Below are 25,947 nucleotides of genomic sequence, written 5' to 3' on the forward strand. Positions count from 1 at the left end.
TGTATCCATAAATAATTAATTAAGTGCTTTTATGTAACTGCTCTAGTGCACACACACACACACACACACACACACACACACACACACACACACACACACTGGTCGTAAGGATGGAAAATAAAACCTCTATACAAATCTGATGATACAAAGACAATATAATACAAAGATAACAGCACTGTACTGAACTTTGCCTGGTCTGGTGTTTCAAGTCCATTTCTGTAAGATCTCTGGGCATCACTTTGCTCTATAAAGTAGGCTAACTCAAAAGACTGCTTCCAGCTCTAAGGTTTCCCAAATACCTGTTATTCAGTCACCACATCTTTATATATACTGGTCTGAGCAAGTTCTAAAACTTTTAGAATAAATGTGAAAAAATGGAATTCTAAATTATATTTAATATCCATATTCCATGAAAATCAACAGTATGCTTGCCTTAGAGCCTGCCCCACGGGGTTCCAATCTACACATGGGAAAGAGTTTACCCACAGACCTCGAAGAAGACCAAATACCGTGAAATGAAGCCAACAACCCGAGATATCACGAAACACGTACATGATCTTCTAAAGCTGACATGACCAGACCAAGCAGAACAAGCAAGGTGGCTTTGCTTATAATCACATCTCTGTCCTCAAATCCTCTGCCTAACTTCAAACACAATCAGCACAAAGCTTGAGTCCATTTCTAAGAATGCTAAATAGCCAAACATCTTCAAACTATATGGATTCTCAATTCTAGCAAGTTTGGGAAAACAAAGAAGCAAAGTCCTTAGCATGTACATGTCCACAGCTAAAAGCTGTAAACATTTACTGTAAATTAAGTTCATAAAACTGTCAACATCATACTCTGAGAAAAAAAATAAAGGAGACTTTAAACATTATATTATGGGAAAAGTATAGTGCTCAACAAAGTAGTTCTGACAACTTACACTTCCAGCGTATAACACAACACTTTTAGGGTCTGTCAAGAAGTTTCTCTCCAATGAAATAAAAAGTAATAAAGTAGTTACGACTTTTGGGATAACTTTCCTTGAAACTAATTTAGATAAATTTCAAGTGAAAAATAAAAACTTCATTCAGATACATTTTAACATAACACATTCTGAATTGTATTCCCAGTAAATTCCAACTATATGACTCCATGTCAGTCGACTCAAGAAATTTCCAATAACATTACAGAGGTTCTCTGTCAGTCAAAGTGAACAAAATTGGTATTACAGTTTATTTTATTAAGGATATATTTCAGTATATCTCAACAAAGACACAAAGTTCGGAAGAGGCACCTTCCTCTTTGTTACTTTTCATTGTGTAACCAACTGAGTGCCTCAAGTATCACTTGGAGCAGCGAGTGTTAAACTAGAGACTCCCTTATGTAAAAGCAAATGTGTGAATTCTGATTTTCCTACTTTCAGAACCTTAAGAGTTAGCCCAGTTGTCCCTAACCTACCTAAGCTCCTTGCAGACATGACCTTAATGCTCAAACCAGACCTCCCCTTTTATTTCAAATAAAGGAGTCAGGCGACTAGAACCTGAAACCAACCGAGGCCAAATTAAGACATAGCCAAGCAGATACACGGTTATGATAAATGTAACTGAAAGAAAAAAAAAATCAGAATACAGAAATGCTCTATATCATGAAGTAGTTCTCTTGAAGACATTTCTACTGGGAGGTGGGGGGCAGGTGTCACACAACTTCAATCCCAGCACTAGGGAGGCAAAGGTATTCAGATCTCAGTGAGTTTGAGGCCAATATACATACACACCAAGTTCCAGGTCACCCCTGTCTCAAGATAGGTAGGCAGGTAGGCAGGCAGGCAGACAGGCAGACAGACAGACAGACAAAGAAAATATTAATGATTCTCTAGTACTCATTAGAATGAAAGAATAAACAGTACTTAAAATTTCAATATGGAGATTCAATTGCAAATTAAATACTACTCCTAAGATTAGCAGAGTGTCCAATTGTTTTTCACTGATTCTCTGGTGTTAAAACTGGGAATTCACGGGATCATCACAGGATACAAAGCATAGGATATAAGTAACAGAGCACGCTCTGCACTTTAGAAACCCACTGCATAAAAATGCTGCAAGTAACTAGGAACAGTTGACTTCAATATTGCTGCAAAAATAAACTCAAATGTGCTTATCATAGAAAATCAAGTATTTGGGGTCACAATAGGCTAATTGGCTGGATTTTTATCATTCCATACTGTTTTGGAAAATCATATCACTTTATACTCCATAAATATATAACTGTTAACACATAAGAGTATAAATCATCCTCAAATGTGAGTAGATTTTTTAAAAGAGAGAAATGTATGTTTTTCTCAAGCAGGAACAAGGAGTACCATAAAGAGACAACAGGAAATGGGAAAGTGGCAGAGCTAGGCAGGACAAAGCAAACTGCTACTATAAGCCAGAGAGGAATCCTGGCCCCAGCCACTGCTGCACATTTAAGTAAGTCACATGATATATACCCAGCTCCATCCACCAATTTTCTTAGGAATCCTAAGGTAAGCTCATGCTACCACAGCTTTCCTGAGACACACAAATGTACCTGTGACAAACCATCTGTAGAGAAAGACAAGCCCCTCATTCATGTATACAAACAATGGGTGCTTTTTATATACACTGTATCATCTAAAATAAAGCAATTTTAATTTATACTGCCATTCAGATCACTTTCAATCTCATGTCTGATAACATCTCCTCCTTGTATCAAAACATTCATTAATATAAAAGTTCTTGGGAGAACTTCCTGATAAATGTACTTTCAGACATTTTACAGCCATATTTTATTATATAAGACATTTACTTTAGCATAGCTAAAATAGAACTTTTAATTAATGGGGAGTATAGTTTCAACAGTTAAGCAGCTTTCTCAATTTCCTGCTACCAAATTCTATATTCATTCTTCCCTCCTGTAATAGACAGTGACCTTTGCAAAGTCAACCCTTGCAAACTCTTGGCATTTTATGTTTTATTTTACTTTCCAGTTCTTACTCTTTTCCATCAAGTTTCAAATATTCAAGTCCTTCTTTTCTTAATTCCATGTTTTTCACAAAAGTTCCCCATTTTATACCTACACTTCAGCCAACTCTCCCTAAATCTGACCCCAAAATGGTTGGTCATAACTTCTTTATTGCTTAAAGCCAACAGATATTTTCAGTCCTCATTTTTCCTGGCATTTCTAAAGCTAAGATTTCACTCATGGTGCAGGAATTTCTTATCCATGACTCATTTATTTTGGCCTACCTCACCCCCTACCTCCATTTTCCTTCAGGTCTCATAGGAGACTCCCAAAGGCCAATGGAATCCTGGAAGAGAGGGAAATCAGCACTTCCAGTGCATGGACCTTGTACGTCCAGTTCGAGCTGCCGAAGGGTTTGTACTGACGGCACTGTGTGTGGCTCCCCACTGTCCCCACTTAGAAAATGCACAGCTACCTCAATGATTTCACTCCCACCAACTTATTACCACCATGCAAAAGTACCAGAATAAAGAACTAAACAGATGCTCAATGTTTTTTCAGAAACTCAGAACATGTCAGAAGTTTACAAGGATCTACGCAAGGTTCTGGGTTTATTTCCCAGCAAAGGAAAATATTAAAAATGAGTAGAGAGAAAAGGGAGAAAGGGAACTCCTGAGTACAGTCAACATACAGGAGGTAATTCTGTATTCACTTAGATAATCTAGTTACGTGTAAATGTTTTTGTCAAGCTTTTCAATAATGACAGTCAGGTTAGTATTGTATATTTTTAAGCATCTAGTTTAAACAAAAGATAAAACAGAATCATTAAATACCACAAACACCACTATTATATAAACCGAAATAATATTTAAATTTTCCAGAAAACGAACCACTTGAAACAACTGGACCTGTGAAACAAGCTGCAATAATACTTCAATCTTTCTACAATGAGCAGCAATCCCCAAGGGATGAAGAGGCAGGATTGAAAAGCATGTGCTCTTCCGTTCCTCAACAGTTGGTAGTCATTTTACTGTAGTGCCGTTTAGGAACACAAACATTAAGAAGTTCACAGTAAGCCTCAATGCTTATTCACATTGTTATGTTGAACAATCAGAAAGTATAGAATCAGGTTAAAATGTATATTCCGCCATACCTTATACAGCTGTAGTGTTTAAAAGTGCTGGCAGCCTTCTGACATTCCAGGCACAGCTGAATAGCTCCTGGATAGTCCTCTTCCTTAAGACAGAAGGAAAGCCATTAGACTAAAAGCAAGTCCTTAAAAAGCCTGATAGAAGCACACTGCTGCTGATAGGCTGACAATGTATCTCTTAAACAATGATCAGAATACTAATGACTGACAAGTAACAAAGCAGGCGAATTTAGAGGCAACTAGCCTCAGACCTAAAACCTATGTGGAGAAAAGCTGTGCGATGATACTTAGCTCCCAGCCTGCCAGAGTGAACTAGAGAAGCAGAAGCTACTCCCAGAGAGCTTCTCTCTAAGCAGTTATAGTATCTTCTTGTAACGCTTCTAAAAAATGTGCCAAAAGTCTGCATCCTGTGTGCAGTAGAGTTTGAACTGTTTTACCACCACAGAATCAATAAACATCTCTGCATAAATAGTGATAACTGCATAGCTTAAAACTGTCTCCCAAAAGAACATGTGACAGAGGCTTAGTGACCAGACTGCAATGAAGCCTTCAAGAAGGATGCCCAAGGAAGGAATATACCGAGCTCCACCCCCAACCCCCACCCTGCCAGCTCCTCCACTCCCTCTTCCAAGAGGCGCCAAGAGGTGAGGGAAGTGGTGTTTCCTGTTTGGTCCTGTCACAGGCTATTATACCCCACAGACCCAGTGGCCATGAACCAAAACCTTTGAAACCCTGAGGGAACCTTCCTTCTGTCAGTTTCTTTTCCTGGATATTCTGTCTCAGTAACTACCTAACTCAGGAACTTAAGAACATGTTGTTACCCAAATAGTAATGTAATTCCAAATAAGTCTTTCCAATAGATGTCTCAGACTCAGTTTATTAGTTGGTGCAGAAGTAACACTGGTTATACAGAAAACTTCAAAAATATTTCCTTATGCTTGCATTTAAATCCAACAGAAATAATTCAAACACTAGGGATGCTAAGATAACAGCAAAGCACCTACCCCAAAGAGATCAAGTATATGTTTCCTATAATATTTAATATATCATTATGCTTTAGGAAAACCTACTATATAACAGAAATGTCAAAGAAAGCAAATGGCTAGCTCAGGAAACAAATTACTATATGAGATACCAAATATAAGGAAAATATTACCAATTTCACAAATTACTTCCATATGTTTAATTGGGAATTTAATTTGATTGTTTGGACACAATCAAAAGCCTAAAGCCAGCATGCAAACACTACAAAAGAAATGTTTCCCCAATCAAAGTTCATTTTCCGAATGAAATATTTGCTGACAGAAAAGGCTCAAGTACCTTTCCTGTTAAATATTCTCCTTATAGAGGATATCAAAGAAAAGCACAGAGCAGAAGTTTGTCCTCTGTGATTTTTCTTGGCAGTAATTTAGCATCAAGAAATGTAGTTTGGTCACTGACCTCCAGCATTTCACTTAAGCGTACATCGGTTCTTTGCTGGAAAAAAAAAAAAAAGTCAAATCTGTTTCAATTACAAAAATGACTTATATTTTTAAGATTTACTTTTTAATTTCATAATTTTCTCATACAATATAATTTGAACGTGGTTTCCCTTTCCTGTACTCTTCCCTGTTCCTCCCCTATGCACAGGGGCCTACAGGTGTCTGCCTCGGGCACTTTGTGCTTATACACTACAACGTTCAGTTTAGTAATCTTATGGAACTCACGAATGTGCAAATGATCGGTTCTGATTCTTATGCCTTATCTTGAGGCTCTTCTATTTATCTCTTGGCTTGGCCTGTCTAACTTTGACAGGCTGGTTTTTGTTTTATTTTCTATTTTATTTTGTTGTGTTTTGTTGTTAATCTCCTAGAAGCCTGTGCTTTCCTTTTTTATTTTTAGATTTACTTATCTGTTTAGTTATATTTAATCACTATCTATCTCATTGCTTTTATTAATTGATTACTTTATTTACATTTCAAATGTTATCCCCCTTCCTGGTTGCCCCTCCACAAACCCCCTATCCCAGCCCCTCCCCATTTCTATGACGGTGCTCCCCCTCCCACCCATCCACTCCCACCCTACAGACCTAGCATTCCCCTACCCTGTGGAGACCATATTCTGAGGATAGGCTCAGCCCCTAGTTAAGGGATGGGGCCATCCCCCATCTCAAAAAAATTTTAACCCAGAATTGCTCCTGTTTAAAATAAATACAGGGACAAATTGTGGAGTAGAGACTGAAGGAAAGGCCATCCAGAGACTGCCCCACCTGGGGATCCATTCCATATACAGACACCAAATCCAGTCACTATTGCTAATGCCAAGAAGTGCTTGCTGACAGGAGTCTGATGTAGCTGTCTCCTGAGAGGCTCTGCCAACATCTGACAAATACAGAAGCAGATGCTTGCAGCCAACCATCGGACTGAGCACAGGGAGCCCAATGGAGGAGTTAGGGGAAAGACTGAAGGAGCTGAAGGGGTTTACAACCCTGAAGAACAACCATATCAACCAACCAGACACCCCCAACCCCAAGAGCTCCCAAGGACTAAACCACCAAAGAGTACACATGGAGTAATCCATGGCTCCAGCTGTATATGTGGCAGAGGATGTATTTTTATTACTTTAAATTGTGTACATGTAGCAGTAGGCCATAAGAGCATGTGAGTGCAGGTGCCCAATGACGCTAGAGCCTCTAGATGACATGGGGCCTCGTACCACAGGCAGGCGTAAACTACCTGAAGTGGGCCTGGAAACGGAAACCAGGACTTCTAGTTGAGCAGTTTGAGCTCTTAACTGCTAAACCATCTCTAGTCTGCAAGTTTTAATTTTGAAAATGTGACTCATACATACCAATGTTTTAATGGTTCTCAGTGACTTCAGAAGTCCAATCAGCAACTGACGTTTCCTTTGATTTGCAAGAAGGCCTAAGCTAGCCTGAGTAAAACCTTCCTTCGCAATATTCAAGTGTCTGTGGATGTGAGCAACACAACAGTTAGGCAATCAGTGAACCAGAACCTAGGTTACTAAAGGAGGGCATAGCTCAGAAATGATGCTGGACTGATCCAACCCATCATTGTTCATGGCGCATGGTGTGTGCGGAGTACAGAGATTAAGAAGAGGCATCTTGAAAATATCATCCTTTTGGGACTGGGTTATGTACTCACTGATAAACAGATACTAGCCATAAAGTACAGGATGCCCATGCTACACTCCAGAGACTCAAAGAAGCTAAACAAGAAGGAAGGCACAAGCAAGGATGTGTGAAGCTCACTTAGAGGGGGGATAATAAAACAGTCATAAGAGGTAGGTGGAGGGAGGGAACTGAGAGGGGGAGGGGATAGAGAGGGGGATGGGGACCTCAGGATCAGGTGTGGGTAGGGACAGGAGAGATGGCTAGACGGCCATGAAAATGAATGGAAATCTACAACTGATGGGGGTGGGGGAGGTGGGGAACATCTCCAGGACAAGACAGAGACCAGGGATAAGGGAGGTACCCAAGAATCGATAGGGGTTACCTTAGCTGTGACTCAGAGCTTTGGGGATATGGAACCTAAAGAAGCTACTTTATGTAGCTGGGTAGGAATCCCAATGGAGCAACAGGGATACCAACCCACCCATGGGATTTTCAACCAAAAATGTACCCTGTCTACAAGGCACAGGGGATGGAGCAGAGACTGAGGGAATAGATAGCCAGTGACAGATCCAACCTGACACCCATCCCATGGGCCAGGACCAATCCCTGACACTATTAATGGTGCTCTGTTATGCCTGCAGACAGGAGCCTAGCATGGCTGTCCTCTGAGAGGCTCCACCCACAGGCGGATTCAGACAGATGCAGACACCCACAGCCAGTGTGGAGCTTGGGGACTTTATGGAAGAATAGGAAAGGACTTCTGGCCCCCGAAGGATAGGAACTCTACAGGAAGACCAACAGAGTCAACTAACCTGGGCCCTTGAGACTTTCAGACACTGAACCACCAACCAAACAACAACCATGGGCTGGACCTAGGCCTCCCTGCACACATGGAGCAGATGTCCTGCTTGGTCTTTGTGTGGGTCCCGAAAAACTGGAGTGGGGGCTATCCCAAAAGCTGTTGCCTGTCTGTGGAAGATGCTCTTCTAGCTGGACTGCCTTATCTGGCCCCGAAAAGGATGCGCCTAGCCTCACAGAGACTAGAAGGAACAGGTCAGGGGGATACACAGGAGGCCACCACTGTCTAAAAGAAGGAGGGAGGGAGGGAGGCTTGGGAAAGGACTATGGGAGGGGTAACTGGGAGGTGGGCAGTGAGCAGGATGTAAAGTGAATAAGTAAAATAATAATATAAATAAAAACACACATGTATGCATGCATGCATATACACACATAAATAAACAGCATCTCAAAACAGTACAAAAGTTCGCCGAATAGTATTATTTGTAGATCTAGTAATTAAAAAACTGGCACTCCATTGTAGAGTTTGTTGTTCCCTTTTCTTTTCTTAATCATCTGCTTCTACTGTATATGACAAAAATAGCCGATAACAGAGAGAAGAGGAGGGGGACTCTGGTTCTTCACTACAAATAGTGTGGAAGGAGATCTGTGGGTACAGGGCACATGCCTTTCTGGTGCAAGTCTTAGAGCTATCTGCTTACTGAAAAGTACTGTACACATTACAGACAGAGTAGCAATGGCAGATCTCTCCGTAGCTCTTGGAATAGTTTGAGCTTGGGGAGCAAAGTCATGGGAAGCGATACCTCCTGCCGTTCGTGCAGATAACAGCAGCCAGCTGAAGACCTGTCTGCAGCGATGTGACTCTCTCAAGCTCCTGCGGGAAGAGTAGGCACAGACTTAGTCTCGGGCGTGTGCTTTCTTCCTACTTACATGACATTCTAGCAAAGACCAAGTAAACTTTAAAACTGTTAGTATATTGCACGAAAAGTAATTTAAAATGCCTACTTCCAATTGATTTTCACAATGGCAAATGACAAAATATTTAGTATTGTTTGTAAGGAAATCTAAACCCGATCTATTTCAGGCAGGAATACATACCAATAATACATCCATTTATATATTTCTGCCCTACAAGACTTTACAAATTAATTAAGGATACGACAGATCTGATTTCTGTTTGCTAAGGGGTTTCCATGAATCTGGAAGGCTATTCTCTGGCCCCACTTCAGTGTGCACTATGAGACCGCAGAGGCCTGAGCATACTGGGTGTCCTGCTCTAGAATTCTGCCTTCTTCCTTTTAGACAGGGTCTCTCACTGAGACTAGCCAGCAAGCTCCAATGATCCTTCTATCTCCAAATACACAGCACTGAGGCACAGACACACACATAAAACACACCCAACTGTTTGCATGGGTTCTAGGATCCAGACTCATGCCTATGCCTTAAGCATTCTTACCCACTGGGCCACCTCTCCAATCTACAGCTCTCTGTTTCTGATGAGGACGGAGATCCAGTTATAGACTTAGTTTCAACAGCAGCATACTTTTACAATAACCCATACTGCTAAATTACTATTCTATACATTTGTCACAAAGCTCATGAAAGCAACTTTCATTGGTTCTTTAATTTGATAAAAATATCACGAATATACATATACACACATATATACACAAAAGAGAAAAGAATAATAGTTAATATTGTTAAGTGTCAAATAAACTTAAACCAGTTTTAAATTTTACTATAACAAGCAGCAAAGAGTATCTTACCTTTACATAAGCAGGCTGTTTCTCAAGAATTAAATCTGCCACTTTTTTAGAGACCTATAAGAACATACAGTCAAATAGAATAATGAAAAAGTCTCACACTTTCCACTAAACTATTTATGTCAAACTTCAGTCAATAATACAAGTCGTTCCTGGTAACTTCTAGAACACTGTTGGAATGATCATCCTGTTAACATTCACCTAGACTAGGAAGTTAGTATAAATTAGCACAGACGCAATCCTACTAGACCCTCAACAAATGGTCTATGGATGTGAGGGATATGTGCTTCATTACTGGCTCCAACAGACAGAAAGGTAAGCATAAGGTAAGCATCTTTAAGGACAAAGATCTGATTGGAAAGATGAATATGTTAAGGCAAGATTTAGTTAAGTGCATTTACAGAGGTAATTAATATTTGTGGAAATGAAACTGCTTGCACCATGTAAAAAAACAAACAAATCACTTCATCCCTACTTTGAAAAGCTAAAAATACTCAGGTTTTCTCGTTGGTTCGTTTTGGGTTTGTTGGTTGGCTGGTCGGAATGCTATCAACTCCATGAATAATATTAACGTGCACGGTTAATATTACATTGTTTGTGAACACAAAGTTCTTAAGCTTTAGGGGCCTTTCAACCACACATGACATCTAGCAACAAGCTGGGCTGGGTAAGCATTTAATGAGGTACAGTTAGTTCTCCTACCCCAGGCCAAATGAGAACAAAATTTTAAACCAGTGGTTCTCAACTTTCCTTAAGACAGTTCCTTCTGCTGTGGTGAACCCCAACTATAAAATTATTTTCATCGCTAGTGAGTGTGTGTGTGTGTGTGTGTGTGTGTGTGTGTGTGTGTGTGTGTGTGTGTGTGTGTGTAATTTGCTGTTATGAATCTAATTCAAATACTTTTGGAAATAGAGGTTTGCCAAAGGGGTCACAACCAACATGTTGAGAACTGCTGTTTCAAACATACTAAATAAGTGCATAATAACTCTTTTAACTTGCTTGCATCCTTGAAATTATGTAAATTATTTTCTATATTGTTTTTATCTATGAAGTGATGAGGTAAATCTCCAACCCCAATAAGCCCATGCAAGGAAAACACAACCCAGTTATGTATTTATAAGCTGCACACCTATATTGGGCAGGTCTGCCTCTACACCACTTTCTCCCCAGCTATGAAATCCCTGCTACTCCAAACCACGCTTCTATCTGCCTTCCAACTTTTCTCCCTCTGTCCTCCTCCGTGTCCACTGTCTCCTCCAATTCCTCCTCCTCCCCTCCTCTTCCTGTCTTGCCCAGAAAACCCACCTCCTCATTTTCGCCAAGCAATTGGCTATTTGTCACCTCTATTAGCCAATCAGATAATTAAGAGAATTTCCACTACAATGAAGCTTTTCATTTAAGACTAGCTTTAACAGCTTTAGATCAGTTAGTGAAGAAAATTCAGTTAATCCCTCGATATTGTTTTAAGAATTCTAAAGATTCTCCAAGGCTAACAATAGCTTAATTAGATAATATAATCCCTATTAGAAAGTGTCAAGGAGCCATAAGAAAATGAAGTCAGGAAGCTCTAGCTCGACATCACAAAATCTGCCATAAGAAATTTATGTCATGTACACAAAGAACCTACTAACTCAGATGACTTTACAAAGAAAACAGATGGTGTAGCTGCTGTTTGTCTGCACTGCCACACCTTCTCACAAGACCTCCAACACTCCTCTGTGAGTACCAGAAAAGAGAAACATTTATCTCCTTAACTTGTAGGTATGTTAGTAATAATCATGTGTTAAATCCAAACAGATTTCTTACTAATGCTCCTCTAGCTTAAAATAATTAGCAAGACAACGTTAGTATTGCCTAAACTTCCAATGAATTTCATAAACATTAAGTTTTGCCTCATACAAAGAAAATATAGAATTGTTGAACTTCATAGCATTTAAAGAAATGTGGGTACACCTATCATTTTAAAAGTGCTACAAGGTCAGTAACGTTCAGCAAGCTACCCACTGGCATAGTTAAGTAGTGACAACTGTGACTTTCTGAATCTCAGTTCTACATTTTCTTCCCATATTTCAACTGTAAGTGTGACTTTTACTGTGAGATTAAGAACTGCTCCATTACAAATCCTGGGTAGGAACGCCATTTACACCACTGCAGGTGCCTGTAGGTGCTCAGAAAGCAAGCTCCAAGTCAGCGGGTCTCAACCTATGGGCCACAACCCCTTACACAGTTACATAATTTATAACAGCAACGAAATCACATTTGTAAAGTATTTGGGGGTCACTACACCATGAAGAACTATGTTAAAGCAGCATAGTCTTAGGAAGGTTGCGACATCTGCGCTAAGCTCCTTGGTCATATCTTGGGAACCTCAATCCCTAGAAGGAAACCTAGCAAAGCAACAGCAGGAGAAGCGCAGAGCGGGAGACAGTATAAGCGTGTTGTCTGAGTGGTGCCGGACAACGGGATGTGCGTGTGATTTCTCTGTCTTCATGTACAGTTTTATCAAAGAGAAGTGCTTTACTTACTGCAGCTTGCTGTTGCTTTAATTTGTCTCTGTACTCCTCTAGCTCTTGCAGATTGAGAACAGGAGGAAGCTTCTATAGCAAAACAATTATAAATGAAGAATAAATTTGTTGAATTTGCTTTGACCCCCAGAACCCTTCTAACTAGAGAGCCATAGCGTGCACATGCAACAGTGCCCCATCCCACTGTCCTCTGAGGCTTCTGCACATCCTCTCTCACTCAGCTCCAGTCACACAAGCCTCGGTATCTGTTTTACACAACCCTTTCCTTTCAACCTCGTCCAGCCCTGCTCCACCCACAGCTGCTACTCGAGCTGCAGAGACCCAGACCCACTGGGCCACCTGGCATCATCAGGGAGACTGTTTACAGATTCCAGCCAGAAAACAGTAAGAAAAGGCTCTAACATGGATCCTGTATTTTACCTGCTAATGGTATTATAAGACATTTCAATGCAGATTTCCCCCTTCAGGAATATTATAAGTAAACTGAATATTATAGTGACAGGCAACACTCTAAGCCACCATGAAGAAATAGCAAAAAGCACACGGAATTGTGAATATGAGGAAACAGATCCCTAGCTTAAAACTCATTTTGCTATTTTGACTATTCGTACGGAGTCCCCATAAATTTACTACTGTGAACATCCAGACAGCTTTGTACAGAAGGTTTTTCAGCACACCAAACATTCACAATCTAAAGAGTCAGTACACTAGTCAGGCCCGGAGTTACATGGTTGTTATGGGCTGAGGTGGGAGGGTCCACTTAAACCCAGGAGTTGGAAACCAGTCCACAGCCAAAAGTCCTACATGGCTTCTCCAGGCATTTATTTTACATTTTTACAACTAAATTTTTATTTTATTTTAGCACTTTTAAACATATTTTGGCAACATGTACAATAAGTACAGTGAGAAGCAGAATAACAACATGCTGGATAGCAGCAATTAAATACCAAAAGCAAAGAAGTGCTTCTGTAACCAGGGCTCTGAAGGTGCACTTAATAACGCGGGCTGACAGTTCATTACGTTCACATTGTAATAATCACAGACCTATTAGTGCTATTAAGAAAATATTAGTTCCCTCCAAACTTCAGATCTCACAAATTCATTCATATGCACTGAGAAAATAGGCTTTAGATGTGTTTTAATCAAAGTTCCCTTTTACCTCCAGCTCATATTTAACAATATCAAATGGGTCCGCAGAAAAATAAACTTGTTCAATACTATTAATTAGCTCTTGTTCAGCTTGAGGGTCGCTTGGCTGCTCTCGAAGTTCCCTGAATTCCTCCTTAAAAAATAAAAAGATAAAAAAAAATAAAGTCTTAATTATATATAACTGTTAAGATTCCACCAGCATAAAAACAAATAATCTTGTATCTTCAATCATATACCTTCTGAGAACCATTCTGACCGAGAACACAAATGGATTAAATACCAGAAAACTAGAAAACAGACAAACGCTAAACACTGCTTTTCTATTGGAGAAAAAATATCAGATTATATTTTGAACTGCTTGTATGCAGGAAGGTTAAAAGAATTTACACGTTTAATTTACACGCAAGCAACTACCTAAATCTATAATAATCACACATCACTGACTCACATTTTATCACACCAAAAGTCTTCTAAAACCTATCTGACAACACATAACAAAGCACCATCTCGATGGGCCCTGGGACCCAGCAGCACTGGAACTCTGTGCAGTGAGCATCTCATTCTGCTAGGAAACAGAGGGCAGCAAGGATCCAGCTCAAGAACGGGTTACAAGCTTCCTCCCTATGTTCTATGATGCTCCTCCAACGTGTACTAACACTGCAACCCATGATCTGGCTGTAGACCCAAGCTGAGTACTAGAGTCTTCCTCCCCAAAGCACAGAATGGTCTTCCACACATTTCCTCTAAAGAATCCTGACAGACAGATCCCTATCCCTAATATTAGTGTCTTTATGCTATGCAATTTCATTGATTTATTTGACAATCCCTTGGTTAACTAGAAAAATCTCCTCAATTTAGATATTTACTTCTTCCCACACTGGGAAACCACCACCAACAACAACAACAAAACAAAACAAAACAGGCAAACCAACCAACCCCACCATCATCACAATGAGAACAGAACTTCTGCAGCAGCAGAATTAACTGCTGGGAAGGGGAAGTTATTTGCAACTCTAACCTACGTGGCACCATGGACAGCAGATGCTCAACTTGGGGCTGGAGTGAAATCAACACCACCTGCGGAAGAAAAGCGTCTTCCCCTCATTCAGCGCAAATATAAGGTGAGAAGGATGAACTAGAAAGAGAACTCAGTTTTCTGGCAAACCTCCCTCCCTTAAAATGGCACTAGCATCTGAAATACAAGTTGGTAGCATTCAAAAAGAAATGGTGAACATTACTAAATAAGTAATATTGGAAACTATCATTTGTAGCTAAGTCCAAAAACTCAAAACCATGCAACGATCAAGCGTCCCTTTCATCTTAAGAGAATGACCAGCACAGACCAGCACAGACCAGCATGCTGATGCTTTCCTTCAGCCCAGAAAGAGTGGACTGACCTGAGGGCAAAGACACTCCAGCTTTAGTTGCATCTCTACAACCTTGGAAATTTGATTTAGCTTCTTCACACCTATTTTTTTTATCCGCTTTAAAGTTATTAAAATTGCCAAAGGGGAAATGTGGTTTCATTTAAAAATATCTCACAAATGTACATTTCAAAAATATGATGGGTTTATAAAAACAGTACAACCTGTGTAAGCACACAAAGGTCAGATGCCGTTCCTTCCTGGAGATCTATTCAGTCAACATCAGAGAGCACAAAGAACCAACATGGAGAACTTCACACTCTAACACCACAATCCTAAATGACAGGCGGGGATAAAATGGAGCACGGCAGGGAAAGACACAGTACAGTGGAGCACTCCGAACAGCCAGCATGCCTCAATCTCTGAACAGCTATCTGACAGCAAGGAAAAGCTAAGTGCATTCCTGCTTATGATGAAGTCTGATTCTCAAGGATGGGTCTACCCTCCCTGCCACGTTAACTGCAAATGGCTGCCTACTGCGGGTTCCAGGAAGGGCACTCACATCTTCCTTTCAAAAGCTAATAACCATCTTGCAACTCTAACTTTGTTTCAAAAGGGTTGTTATGGTTACCCTGCTATGACTTCCTGTTGTTAGCACCACCTTGTAAACGTAGGCGCTTATGGCTAACTTGTTAGGTTTATGTTCTGCTCCTATAACCCACCTATTCTGTCCACCAAATCCCTTATTTAGAAACCCTGAGCTTATTAAAATGAAAAACAAAACAAACAAACAAAAAACCTGCTTGTCCTCCTCACATCCAAGGCTGACCTCTCAAGCCCTACCTTAGGGGGAGGCAGCTTGTGTACACAAATTAAAAAGCTTGCTTTAATTAGTTTGGCCTTGATGATTTGGGTCAGTGGTCTTTCTCCTATTAATACTCTACCCAAACCAGATACCCTGATACATCACTGTGACCCGATAAAGCAGCCCTCCTTTCCGCGCATCTAGTGACTTCTCTATGAAGTGCACATCTGCGCTCATCCGAGGTGCAGCGAGCGCTGCAGCCCGACAGGCTCTGCCTCCACTTCATCACTCCCTGCACGCTTCCCCGGTGCTAGGCTGCCTGCCCAGTCACAGCCCACGCTGCAGATGCATCGTGATGCCCTGCAGTGCCAAAGCGCTCCAGGAATAATTAACAGGTCAATTTGTAATGCAACAGTGAATGATATTCAGAAGGAACACGAAACAAAAGCAGTTTGGTAAGCAACAAGCTCCATAAACTCATAATGCTTCTATTAATGAGAAACAACAAAAATATCAGATGACTTAAAAGTATTTTATGTATGCAAATGAGAAAAAATAAACACAAGCAGCTACACTGCATTTTTAATATAGCTGCTGCGTAATTTTGCTAGAGTTAAAAACTCACTTCGTAGCATGAGGGATGTACAAAAATATGCAATTCTATATCTAAAACAGAATCAACAGGGTAATTTATAAGTATGAGATATTTTATATAAAAAATGAACCAAAGACTCCCTACAAAAAATTTTAAGGCAAACAGAAAAAACTAAATCCATATAAAATTCTTTATTGCATATTAAAATACGTTAAGAAAACGGAGGTTACATTAATGAGATAGTTCAGGTAAGTTAGAATTAAATAGTTCAGTCTTGCTAACTGTATTATTAATGAAGTATAATGGTTTATTTTATAGTGAGGCTTACGGTTTATAGAGGATAATTAAATGAGTATGAAGATTAGTGTAGTGTGAATGCTCTTTAAAATGTGAAATCCAAAACTAATTTGTCAACAAGTCAAGGCTATAAAATGCAACAAAACCTAACTGTCAATCGGTAAAATACAGAAAATGTACATCAATGCAGCTCATAATTAAAGCTGGGAAGAAACAATTACAGTCATGGATTTGACAGCACATGAAAGAAACAAAAGCAGAGAAAGCGAAGGAACACATCAGCCCACAGTGCCATCAGGAGCTTGCTAGCCTGCTCCACAGGCTCCGTTAGCGTCCCTCGGTCAGCCACTGGAGCTACGTGTAACAAACGCTGATTCCATTCTCTACGTGGAAAACTCTCCTCCACGGCACAGCCAGTGGTGAGTAAAATTCGGCTTTGCCCGCAAGCAGTGACTAAAGAGGCTCGATGAACAATTAAACAGCAAGGCCAGCAGAGCAGAGGGAAGAAAGGAGACAAAAGACCAATGCACAAGTGCTCCGAACCTCAGGGAAAAGAGAGGCATTCGGAAGACAGAGGAGCACATAAAAATTCAAGTTTAAAGCGAGGACCAGAACAAAATGCAATTATGAATCCTGTAGGATCCTTGATTTGAAAAAAAAAAAAAAAGGCAACATGCATGCTCACTAGGAAGCAGGAGGATGCAAGAAAACAAATTGGGACTTTTAAAACCACGCAAATGTATGGACATACATGTATAGGCATTAGAAGTATGTTTTCCTTTAATTAAAGTAAATAACATATGCCATTGTGGCAGACACTGTATCAAGAGTAAGCATCAATGTTCAATATTTTATTAACAGAGTACAGCAGGCTGGATTATCTGAGCGGCCTGGCAGGGAAGCGCTCCTGGCGTGCGGCGGCTGTTTGCCGGCACACGCAGGTTGAATACATTACCACCTAGCTGCTCCTCATTCGATTATCTCGGAGGTAGATAAAGCTACCTGAACAAACAACATAAAACGTACACTGCGAATACAAGTTTATGAGAAATGAAGAAAAAGATTCATAAAATATTTCAGTCATTATTCTGCGTAGGCTGGGTTACTTCTTATCTAAACATAAAAACAAAAGGTTTTATGGGGATTCAAATCCATAAAACAAAGCAAGCCCTCAAATGAAGATTGTGAGGAAAACATTCCAAGATATTTTCCGTTTCTGAGGAACTAAATGATCACTTTAAAAAACAATTCCATACCTCGGGGTCATTTCTTAGGGAATTCATCCGTGGTAAAGGAAAAGAAGCCTCCAAGTTTTGCATTCAGGTACTACCTTCCAACTACCCAAAACCCCATACTCTCTGAGCCAAACACTTAATCCAGAAGTAACTAGTTATAACTGCTTCCTCACATTAAAGTCAGCAGAAACAACACCTTGAATACATAACGATCAATTTTAGGCCTTTATTCGAACTAATTATATAACGTAAATTGACATAAATTCCTCAGTTCATAGGTCATGATCAAAGCTCTGCAGAAAATTAATATACTAAATACTGGAACCCCGACTTCCCTTTCCATATTAGATCACAGTTTACAAATGCTTGCTTTTCTACCTAGATGGCAGAATGCTGGGAGAGACAGAGACAGAGACAGACAGACTGACTGACTGACTGAGTGTTGGAAAGAAGATAAGGAGAAATGTTGTAGCTCTAAGCACGCATTTCCTGTCTGTTTGTCTGTGTTTTAAGTGTTGGCACCCCTTCCTCGGTCCAGACGGCAAGGTAGAACCGACAGTTACAATGCTGCAGTCTCATAAAGCTAACATCCTGTTAGAGCCCTAAGTGAAAGCAAAAAAATTAATAAACTTAGTCGCCAAATCCATATACAGTGAACAGGAAAAAAATACGGTTTTCAATATTTGATCATTATTATTAAAGTCATAAATCACTGAACAGATAGATATAGGGCTGATCTGCTTCCAAATGAAACAATTTCAAACCTATTTTCAGATCTCGGCTATCCTAAACCATGTACCACATAAGATTATAATGAACTGCCATATGTCTGATTACGTGGAGAAATGGTACAGTTCTTATATTCTCAGGAGAACAACAATAATAATCTATGAAATGTAGTGGCTTCCTCGGGTTGTTTCTGTACTTTTAAGTAAAGCAGGCTATAAAGGCCTTCCCTGTTTTCATCAGGTCTTCAGTGCCATCTAGTGGCGTACCGGTTACATTACAATTTGAAAGAAGGCTACAAGTAAATGATTTATAAACGAACACTCCTGCAAGGCTGTTAAAGTATGACTATTTTAATCCATACTTGAAATAAGATTAGGTAATAAAAGCATTTAATCACTTTGTGGAAAAATTAAGTAATTAATAAAAACTGATTTCAACCATACAAATGTATTATATTGATCTACTTTAAAAAAAAAAATCACAAAAATCAGACACCATAAATTTCTTTTTGACCCTTTGCCAAATATTTGTGATCAATTTCTTGTACAGCTAAAACGTAAATCCAAGTCTAGGATTCTATTATATTTTTATAAATTTACTGTATGAAAAACACTGAAGATAATAACATTGGAAACCTTAAAAAATGTAAGCTCTCTTTAAAAATAACGCTCGGCTTCGATGAATAGTAAGCGGTCTGCCACGACTGGAGTGCTAATACTGGAGCGAGGGCACGGCACACTCAGGGATTCAGACAGAGCCACACACTGCACGCCTGCCCTGTTTTCTTTTAGCTCTTACGGTCTTTTAGACCCTCTTAGAAGAACACGATTTGCTAAGAGGAGCATCGCAGCCCCTCCAGCCTCAGTACTTCTCCGCTCTCCCTGCTCACATCTAGGAAATCCTGAATCTTGGATTCTGCTTTCTAAATTTCCCTCAAATCCATGGCTTCTCTGTTTCTCCACCACATGTATGTATCTTTTTAATCAGCAGCCAAGTCTTCACCCCTGTGTTACAAACCAGTCCAGTGACCCATCACCTCTCCTAATCAGCCTCCAGGGGACCCTGCTTCAGCACCTGCCCCTGAACCACTCCTTGCTCTCCAGCACCATGCAGATGATGTCCAAGGTTTCTGCCCCTCCCTTAGCAATTACACAAGTCTCAAAAAAAAATTAAAATAATAAAAAATAAGCAAGTCCTGGCTCGTCAGACAGCACAACACATTGTTCTCCAGTTCCTCTTCACTGCCCTCCTTTTCCTAGGGAGCTGAACCAGCTTGGAACTTGCAAATATTAATCATTTTTAACCTAACTGACCACAGTATGATCCAGCCTAATAATCCACTCCTACATACACTAGCCCTTATTCTAGAGCCTTCCAATATATCACAACTCAAGCTAATCTAATTCTTTCTTGAATTTGACAGTTCCTTCTTGCAACTAGAAAGATATTATGACAAAGAAAAAAAGAAAAGTATTCATACATTAAACTTGTAAACTGAGATGATCACGTCAATTTTAGGGGACTAAAATATATCAGACAATATAAAGTGGGCTTCATTTGATTTTTCAAATTCTCTGCCCAAAGAAAAAGCATAAATATACTTTGGGGTTTAGAATGTTACAGCATTAAAAAGAAAAAAAATGAGCTCACTCTTGAGCAGAAGGGATTATTTTCAATGTTCTACCTATATATTGATGAGTATGGTAATGCCATTAAGTGGAATGTTTCTTCACAGCATTTAAATTGCTTAAGTAGAATAAATAACACATTCATCTTAACCCATCACCAAATAGCTTTAACCCTAGTAATATACTGTATTTTTCATGCAACGGATAGATTACTGAATTCATAATTTAAGTTTCAAAATCATCTCCAGTGCACATGGCCCTGTGGTACAGTAGCAGGAGGGGACACACTTCAGATGAAGCAGCACAGCCTGGCTAAGGTGATCTCGTCACCTCTGTCCTCCAAAGCCATGTTCCACTGTGGTGCTGCCAGTTCTACAGCATGTCTAGCACACAGGCAATGTTCAAACTGTTACTGAAAAGTCACGGGGAGACTACAGGAAGAAAACGTCACCCTTCACAGTGCTGGGGACTTTTGTAATATTTTTCTAGAATTTGTAAATTATTTCTAGAATATTTTCTGTGTATCTTATACGCTACTTCTACAGTAAACAAAAGGGTTATTTTAAAAGACTCATTTTAAATTAGTATTTTCCATTTTTGTAAATGCTTTCACTAATCTGAAAAACTTAGGATCAGTTTTTGAAGACAGCGAATTGCAAGTGATCAAGCACTAAGTTACACACATTAATTTTAAAAGCAACAGTATAGAAATCATTTACTATATATGGTTAAATACGATATACATATGCATACACCACACACACACACACACACACACACACACACACACACACACACACACACACACACACACGCTCTGCCCCACTGTGCAAGCAGTCACAGAACTCGGGTCCTCTGACTGTGAGCCCAATTCACATCAAACTCAAGTCTACCCCTGCAGCATCACCACCCTGGGCTGTATGGCTCCTGTGTGTGTAGAGCCACTTGGAGAGGTGGCTGCAGCCCCACAACCCCCAGTTTTTGTGACGCTGCCAGTACGCAGAGAGCAAACAGACACGAGGCTCTTGGGAGGTGTTCTTATCATAAGGCTAGCTGCAACTTAGCGCACAGCATCAGTTTCTATTAATTACTTTACAATCTATAAACTCCTCAGGATGTGCCCAAAAGATCAATGGTTAGACATAACGTTCTCCTGAACCAGTTTCACTTGCTGATCTTGTAACCCCCAGTCTGTACACTCTACCCATGGTCAGATATCACAAAAAAATGCAATAAAGAATCCATAAGAACTATGCACAAATCCACTGCCACCACTATCACAAAAAAACATCAGGTCTTGGGGTTTAAAGACAACAGACCATTCCTACTACGAAATTCATGTATTTTTAATGAAATTCACTCATCAACTTGACATGGACTCTATAACATGTAATACAATCAAATTTAGGGTGTGTCCATGATATATAATCATCTTTTTTTCATCACACAGATAAAGACAACTTTTTAATCAGTTAGGATGTATGGTCAGTCCTTGTTTGCTAACTGTACCACATCCATTTAATAAGTGTGTGTGTCTGGTGTGTGTACGTGTGTGCAATGTCTAAGTCTTTGTTTGAACTACTTCTTGCAAAATGATTGTTAGTATTTTATTATATTGAGACATTATGCTTGGGTCTGAACTCACATGAAGATTAAATAGTAAGTCTAAAATTTACTTCACTGGTGAAGATTCTGAAGGAGATAGGAGCTGACACTGGGGTATGAGGAGCCTCAGATAATAGAACATGAAAATTCCTGTATTAAAGAGACAGCACCTATGCTGACAAGGACATGAACTGCCGCTGGAACGGAAACCAGCCCACCCATAATTAACTAAACACTGGCCATCCGTGGTATCCCATGCACAATTCCCGTGCATCTGCCCACAAGACCCCTGGCAACCAGGCACCAATGCACGGCGCACCAGTGCTCACTGCAACAGGACTCACTGTAGCTAAGCTAGAAAGCTAGCAGAGGTTTCCAACAACGAGGGATGGATGAAGAAAATGTGCTTTGTGTACATAATACATTTTCTCCAGCCATTACGTAATTTACAGAAAGACAGACATAATCATCATGTTAAGCAAGGTAACTCAGTCTCAAAGGCAATCATTGTATACCCTCTCATTTACAGGTCCTAGATGCTATAAATACATATAAAAGCTATAAATACATATAAAAGCTATAAATATATATAAATGCTATAAATACATAAAAATGCTATAAATACATACAAATGAATACAAATGACCTGAGAGCAGAAGCTGAATTAAATGGATAACAAAAGGGACAACTAAGGAGGGTGAGGGCTCAGAGCAGGCAGGAGAGAAATGTGAGCAAAGGTCATTACAAAGCTGTGTCAAACACCCTTTATATAACCACATATAATAAGGTAAGAATGTATGAAAGTATGTAAAAGGAATTTTTAGTAAGAAAAAGAAAGCTTGTGTGGGGATGCCAGACACAGAAAAACGAGGAGTCCGTTAGTTATGGTGCCCAGGGGCTGGAGGGTTAATTCAGCTACAGAACAGTTGCCTGGCAAGCACGGAATATTCTTCTAGGGACTGTTCTCTGTGCTTCACATAAACTACTTTTATAGAAAACGAAAGGGTTATTTTTAAATACTCTTTTCAAATTAATATTTTTCATTTAAAAAAAAAAAGCTTTCATTAATCTGAAACACTGGTTTCAGTCCCTAGCTGTTTAAAAAGAGGGGGAGGAGAAAATCCCACCCCCCACCTTAATCCTCAAATTAAAATCATAGGAAAGCCTTTATCTGTGGCAGAGCTGTGATTCACACCACGCACTGAGGGGCAGCAGCAACCCACAGGCAGTGACAGCAGGGTTAACAATGGCTGGCTGTTCTCCAGAGGAAAGCCAGCTAGCTTTCAAGTGGCATACATTAAACTTGTAAACTGAGATGCTCACATGAATATCAAGGGATTAAAATCTGAAATATATCAGACTTAATATAAGTTGGGTCTCACTTGTTTATCAAAATTCTCTGCTCAAAGGAAGAACATAATTAAATATACTTTGGGGCTCGGAATGCTATAGCATTAAAAAGTCAGTATTTGATGTCTTCAAATTATAGCAAAAAAGTAAATAAAAACATACATATATATCTGCTGACAAGCCAAGAATTTATATAATAAGCCCTACCTTTATTAATTTTGAGTTTTTGCTTTCCTGGTGAGTCATACTGCATCCCCGCACAATAAAAGCAAAAGTGTCACCTAGCTTATCACAGCAACCACCTGCTGTGGGAAGCAGAGCTTCAGAGAAGCAATTAGTACCCAGGGGCAGAAAGTCTCTTCTTGGGGAAGTGAAAAGTCAACCACACATGTAGATCAATACCTTTCCAGGGACCCGAAGGCTCTCAAAGGCACCCAGATCATTGAGGCTCTCCGGAGGGCTCTTCAGACCCTTAAAAAAGAGAGAGATACACACAAACACAATTTAATTGTGCTAAAGAACTGTAACAAGATAGAACACACCTAGCAAAACAGACATGACAGTTTTAAAATGAGATTTTCCTGCTTCAAAATACAGAGAATATACATTCTAAGAACAATTGTCACCTAACACATAAATTGATTTCTGCTAGGAAATCAAGTAAGAATGTGTTTGGAGTATTTTAAAATAAAATAGTATTATGTGGCACTGTCAGCAGAGAAGCAGAAATCTATCTTAACTCCAACTTTAAAACAAACAGAAAGAAAACATTTCAAAGCTTTCTATAAAAATACTTTTATTTAAATCATTAATAAATTCACCTTAGAAAAGGATCCAAGCAAGCCTTAATGATATAGGATAAAAATACACTCACCAACTGATCTACTTCAAAACTTTTAAAGTGCTCATTAAAACATAAGTAAGCCCTCTGTTAATCGTGGTTATTTGTCACTAATATAGTCGATTCATGCTGTCTAAGGTAAGACTTAAAGCCCCATCTCACTGCTGTTTAGCTATTTGTCCTTCTGTAAATATAGCAACTGAAGGGTTCAGAAAAAGCTTACATATACCAGGGACACTTAGGAGCCATCTAAACTCCATTTTAAAGCCCCATCTTAAAAAACAAAACAAACAAACAAAAAAAAAAAACATACGATTGCCCTTCAGATGTCTCCTACTGACTCTCTGGGGCCTTTAGTCACCAAAATACAGTACTTCTGTCAGTTACTGCAGACTTGGACTTACTCTCTGTAAGCTGTAGGGGTGCTAATCTTTCTTGCTATGAAATAGTACCAGTCACATCTACAAGTTTATAACAACATTTCCTACCATTATTTCCAGATTATCCAGCCCACCCCCCTCCTTTCCTGTTATCACTCTCCCTATCTCCAAAAATTCTAAAACCAACACCCCACCAGCTTCAGAATTATCTCCTCTTATGAGTTTTCTTAAAGCCCCATGCTTCAAGGCACACGTACTTCCAAACACAGCTAAGGACTGTGCCTCCTAACACCACCCAGGGAAGTTCTTAAAGGTCCTGCCATGCACCTAGCGAGTAGGCTCTTCTGCACTGGGTCAGTCTGCACTCTCACTCCCACACTGGGGGACTCAGGACTGTTCATACTTCAGAAACGCAGCCAGACATTTTCAAAGCAATCTCTCAGCCAAATCAGTGAGGTTTTAACATGAAGTGCACATACTTCTCTCACACTTTTTAAGTCTCAAGGAAAAGAGAAAGCAAATGTTATTTGCCTTTATTGCCGATGGCTAGCTAAGTTCCCAAACAAAACAAGCACCAAAAAAACCTTTTTAAGATTAGAAAGTAAATTCTTGGGTATAAGTTGTTGCTCAGGCTCCAATCTCCAACCACTCAGCACTGTGTTCTCATGGGAGCATGCAACTGACTGCAGGCTGCAGTTTCCAGGAGCTCTTAGTGGGGGAGTCTGCTGCAGTCTAATATGCCTCGCAAGGAGTGCGTGTTGGATCCCACTGCAAGGCTTGGACTGTTCGTCCTATGATGGCTTTCACTGCAACTCATATGAAGCATCAAGCTGATTTAGACACACACACACACACACACACACACACACGCACGCACACACACACACACACACACACACACACACACAAATCCTCTACAGACATATATTATACATAACCATGCACACATAGGAAAGTCAAACTTTTAATTCAAGTGATACTATTACATAAATGCCATTTTCAACATGTAGCTAGCATGTCTTTAAACATGTTTTAAAGGTATGATTAATTTGACAAACCCTTGAATGAATAGAGCATGTCTATATTCTCTTCATAAATGCCAGAATATAAGTGTGATACAAACCAGTATCTAGAGAAAGGTTTCACTTCTAAATTATTACACAATTATCAACAGAAAGCGTGGGCAGCTTTCTGCCAAATATACAAAGTAAGAATAATACAAGTTGGAAGCCCAATGTCAAGAGCCAACAGTGGACTCCAGAACAGAGTTCCTCGTTTGTGCCCTAGGTCTCCATGGCTTTGCACAATCTACCTACACTTCCTGTGTGATAGAGCCCCCAACCACGGTGAGAACTCAGAATTACAAAGAACATTATAAAGAATGAAAGGGACGGTGCCTGTGTGGGACCAAAGCAGAACCAAAGCAGAGCTTACAAATTATCTGTTGAATTTTAACCCTTGCACTTAGAATTGTTAGAATTATTGTACTTAGAATTATTAGATCTCAGAGAAATGGTTTTTCTTTTAACAAAATAGAAACAAAAAACAAGGACCTACATTTCTCTACACATATGTAGCACACAACTGTATTTTAAGACTATAAGCTGTTAACCCTTTCATTGTCAACTTTTTAAGTTCTTACTAAATATGAAGT

General features: G+C 39.7%; 1 protein-coding gene across 3 annotated transcripts in view; it reads right to left on the reverse strand.

Annotated features, from left to right (window-relative positions):
* The window catches only part of Vps50 (VPS50 subunit of EARP/GARPII complex), a 103,294-nt gene that overhangs the window by 73,464 nt on the left and 3,883 nt on the right, over window positions 1–25,947 (reverse strand). For 2 of the 3 annotated variants that reach the window (XM_032906979.1, XM_032906978.1), the window contains exons 1-3: window positions 6,947–7,241; window positions 5,558–5,593; window positions 4,121–4,203 (exon numbers count right to left, since the gene is read on the reverse strand). In XM_032906979.1, coding sequence (XP_032762870.1) covers window positions 4,121–4,203; window positions 5,558–5,566 — 92 coding nt within the window. In that variant the 5' untranslated portion in view covers window positions 5,567–5,593; window positions 6,947–7,241. Of the gene's footprint in view, window positions 1–4,120; window positions 4,204–5,557; window positions 5,594–6,946; window positions 7,242–8,830; window positions 8,902–9,793; window positions 9,848–12,315; window positions 12,388–13,474; window positions 13,598–23,474; window positions 23,544–25,947 lie in introns of those variants that run through there. The other variant, XM_032906980.1, reaches the window with a different exon arrangement.

This window comes from Rattus rattus, chromosome 6 (genome assembly GCF_011064425.1).
Source record: "Rattus rattus isolate New Zealand chromosome 6, Rrattus_CSIRO_v1, whole genome shotgun sequence".
In the NCBI taxonomy this organism is placed as follows: domain Eukaryota; kingdom Metazoa; phylum Chordata; class Mammalia; order Rodentia; family Muridae; genus Rattus; species Rattus rattus.